General features: G+C 43.3%; 1 protein-coding gene across 1 annotated transcript in view; it reads right to left on the bottom strand.

The window, feature by feature from the left end:
• LOC109925852 (sodium/potassium-transporting ATPase subunit alpha-3) overlaps positions 1-3,394 on the bottom strand; it is a gene marked incomplete at its 5' end in the record, with an annotated part of 18,024 nt that overhangs the window by 2,594 nt on the left and 12,036 nt on the right. Inside the window, one exon of the mRNA XM_048593607.1 lies at positions 53-154. Coding sequence (XP_048449564.1) covers positions 53-154 — 102 coding nt within the window. The remainder of the gene's footprint in view (positions 1-52; positions 155-3,394) is intronic.

The raw sequence follows: 3,394 nt of genomic DNA, 5'->3' as shown, positions 1-3,394 counted from the left end.
CTCAGGGCATACTTGAGAAGAGTTTGACTATTTTGGGCATTGGAAAACTTACTTCAGGGGGTACATCCTGAGAGCGACATCCATCCCAGGGCAGTACGAGAGTAACGCAGCCAGAGCGGTCTCCTCAAACAGTCCAAAAATGAGGATCTTGTTTCTGGAAGGAAACAGGACACACATGTCAGGAAAATGGGGAAAAGGTGCAACATTTCACTGCTCTGTAGTTCTCTCTGTTTCTCTCCTGCCCTCTCCACCTCTCTGTTCTTTCCTTGCCTGAGAAAAAAAACACTCCACTTTTCTCTAATCCCATTTACCCAGCATTGGTCCATAGCTGTGGTGTCACAAGTGCACATCTAAACTTTTCTTCAATATGATGAGCCCCCAAGGCAACATCTTGGCAAATCTCCCTCTGCACCCTCTCCCAGTGCTATATTCTGTCCCTCCCAGAATGTGGATTCCAGACCTTGTTGCAAAGTTGGATAGAGTATTTGTGGATTGGAAGGCAGGATGTTAGAATATGATGTTTGTAAAATGATACAGGAAAGATTGCATGGTCCCTTTAAAAGATGGTGTTTTTTTTCTCGGCTTGGAGATTAAAAAGAATGTGCAGATGCACAAAGAGTTCCTGAAATTGGAACATTTGTATCAAAAGGCTGTGGGGTTAGCAATCCAAGCAGTAGTTTGTTTTGTTATTAAAGCAACCAGTTTGAAAAATTAGCCAATTAATTTGAACCAGGTACTTAGAGACTAACAACCAACTAAAATTAAATCTGATAGTTTTGATAACCTAGGACAAATCTTTTTGGAAGAAATTGATAGGTTATCAAGGGTATAAAAGAAGACAGCATTCAAAAATCGGTGTGAGAGCACCTGCCATCTCATAGAGTTAACAACTCATCAGCTCTAAAGAGAAAATCACTGGCTCCAATAGAATTCTCTAAACTCTCAGGAAACCATCATCTAACTACAGATATAGCAGCACTTTTAGCTAACATTCCTGACACAAGAATTTGACAGAGAAAGGTGTTCCTGACTGAAGAACAGTGGAGAAGGCTCCGAACATTCCAGAAGATGGATCCTGGCTGTAATTTCGAGAGACCAAGTTTTAAATAATTTTTTTTATGTAGGTGGGACTTGTATTTATTGGAGCAGCATACGTTAGAATTTTGGTTTATTCAGGAATAGTTAGTAATTATGGGGGAATTGTTCGGTTTGTTCGTAGTTCTCCTAATTTGTTCACTGTTAAAGCTAGATAAATGAATTGTTATTTGATTATAGAGTGACTATCAGGAGTTAATTCCATTTAACCTCCTCTTTATCACAGAATGGTGGTGGGGGGGGAGAGAAGAGATAGAGGCAGGTTAAATCACTTTGCACATTTCTTTACAACAGATTAGGAGGCGAGGCGAGCTTCTCTGGGTGTTTCAGTTTTGGATATTTTGGTGGGGGGTGGGATATCAACCTCTGCTTCATAACAAACTGCATACAATACTCACGCTGTGTATTTATACAGTTCCAGCATTACCTCCCTGCTCCTAAACTCTCGGCTAATAGAGGCAAGTATCCCATAATGCTTTATACACCTGTCCTGCTGCCTTCAAGGATCCACGGGCATATACACCAGGTCCCTCTGATCCTTGGTGCTTCTCAGGGTCCTACTGCTCATCATGTATTCCTTTGACTGGTTTGTTCTGCCCAAGCGCATCACCTCACACTTCTCCAGGTTGGATTCCATTTGCCACTGATCAGCCCGTCTATATCCTCCTGTAAACTAAATTCTCATCCACTGTCTTCCTTTAGCATCTGTGCTGTAATTAATGGTTGTGAGAGCTCTAACTTATTATGAAGCTCACTGAGGGACATTTAGACTAGCCCTGGCTGAGATCTTGCTGTCTACAATTCTCTGGATCCTCACTATTGTTGGTGCAGTGGGCTCACACAGTGCTAGAGCCATCATTCCATCTTAAAGCCCCCTTTAAAGGCTTCTGTTTCGGAAAGCCACATGGTGCTGCTTTATACAGGTCAGTGAATGCCCTGATGTTGCATGACACACCCGTGTCCATCGGACACATTATGTTGATACAATGTTCTCCTTCTGCAATCATCATTCTAACCCTAACCCTACCACACTCACTGACTTTACTCAAACCAACCTGTTATACTTGATTCACCCAAATATTCAGCCGATATCTCTCTGATTACTTTCCATCTCTACCTGTGTTCTGCTCCTTTCTAGCCAGACACTTGTACAAAATAATTCAGCTTCTTCCCATGAGAACACAACTTGCTACATGCCAGATATTCCTTCATCGGCAGCTCGGTGGTTAGCACTGCTGTTTCGTAGTGTGAGGGATCTGTTTCGATCCCACCCTCGGGCGACTGTCTGTGTGGAGTTTGCACATTCTGTCCATGTCTGCGTGGGTTTGCTCCAGTTTCCTCTCACAGTCCAAAGACATGCATGTTAGGTGGATTGGCCATGTTAAATTCTCCCTTAATGTTCAGGGGTGTGTAGGCTAGATGGGTCAGCCATGGGAAATATGGGGTTACAGGGATAGGGTGGGATGCCGATCGGCATGTCAGTGTGGAATCAATGGGCTGAATAGCCTCTTTCCATCCTCTATGCTTTTGTCCCTGAGTATTCTGCCCTTTGGCCTGGAACATCTAGCAGCTTAATGTAAGGATCTAGTCTATTCTGCCAAACTCCCTACACTAACTGATTTCGATCACCAGCACCTTTGCAAATGTCAATAGCTTACCCAAGTGTACATTTCTCCTCTCTCTGTTAGACGCACTCTCACTGCAGAATCTCTATTGTCAAATATAACCCTGGTATTTAATTAGATAACTGTGTAATAGGACTCTGCGAGCTGTTTTAATGCAGTCTCATCTTGACCAATGAACTTTCTTTTACCATGTGCCCTAACATTGAACACATCCTACTCATTAATTTCTTTGAGGTTCAAAGTGTGTCATCAGTGCGTTCAAAATTTTAGGTTATCCACTTTTTATTCTTTAATGGAGAGAGCACTTTGAAACAGTCTTTCCTCAACAGTGATAAAAGTGAATCCCTTGCAGCTGTACTGGCTTTCATGAATTAAATCTGTTCGAATTGTATTAACTTGTCACAGTGAGTGAAAACTCTGCCAGTTTTGCTGAGAGTGTAAAGTTTAGAGGGATCATGTCTCATCTGTGGCCTGCGTTGTAGTTCCCAATCTGTTGCTTCCTGCAGCTCTGAGCAATCCCCTGATAGACCTCATCAACATTATCTCCATATCTCTTGCAGTATTCCCTCAGCACTGACCCTCCGACAGTGCGGCACTCCCTCAGCGCTGACCCTCCGACAGTGCGGTGCTCCCTCAGCGCTGACCCTCCGACAGTGACGCGCTCCCTCAGCGCT

Source organism: Rhincodon typus, unplaced genomic scaffold (assembly GCF_021869965.1).
Source record: "Rhincodon typus isolate 14 unplaced genomic scaffold, sRhiTyp1.1 hic_rhity00003254, whole genome shotgun sequence".
Classification (NCBI taxonomy): Eukaryota; Metazoa; Chordata; class Chondrichthyes; order Orectolobiformes; family Rhincodontidae; genus Rhincodon; species Rhincodon typus.
Note: the sequence above shows the minus strand (reverse complement) of the source record. Positions and strands in the feature narration are given on the sequence as shown.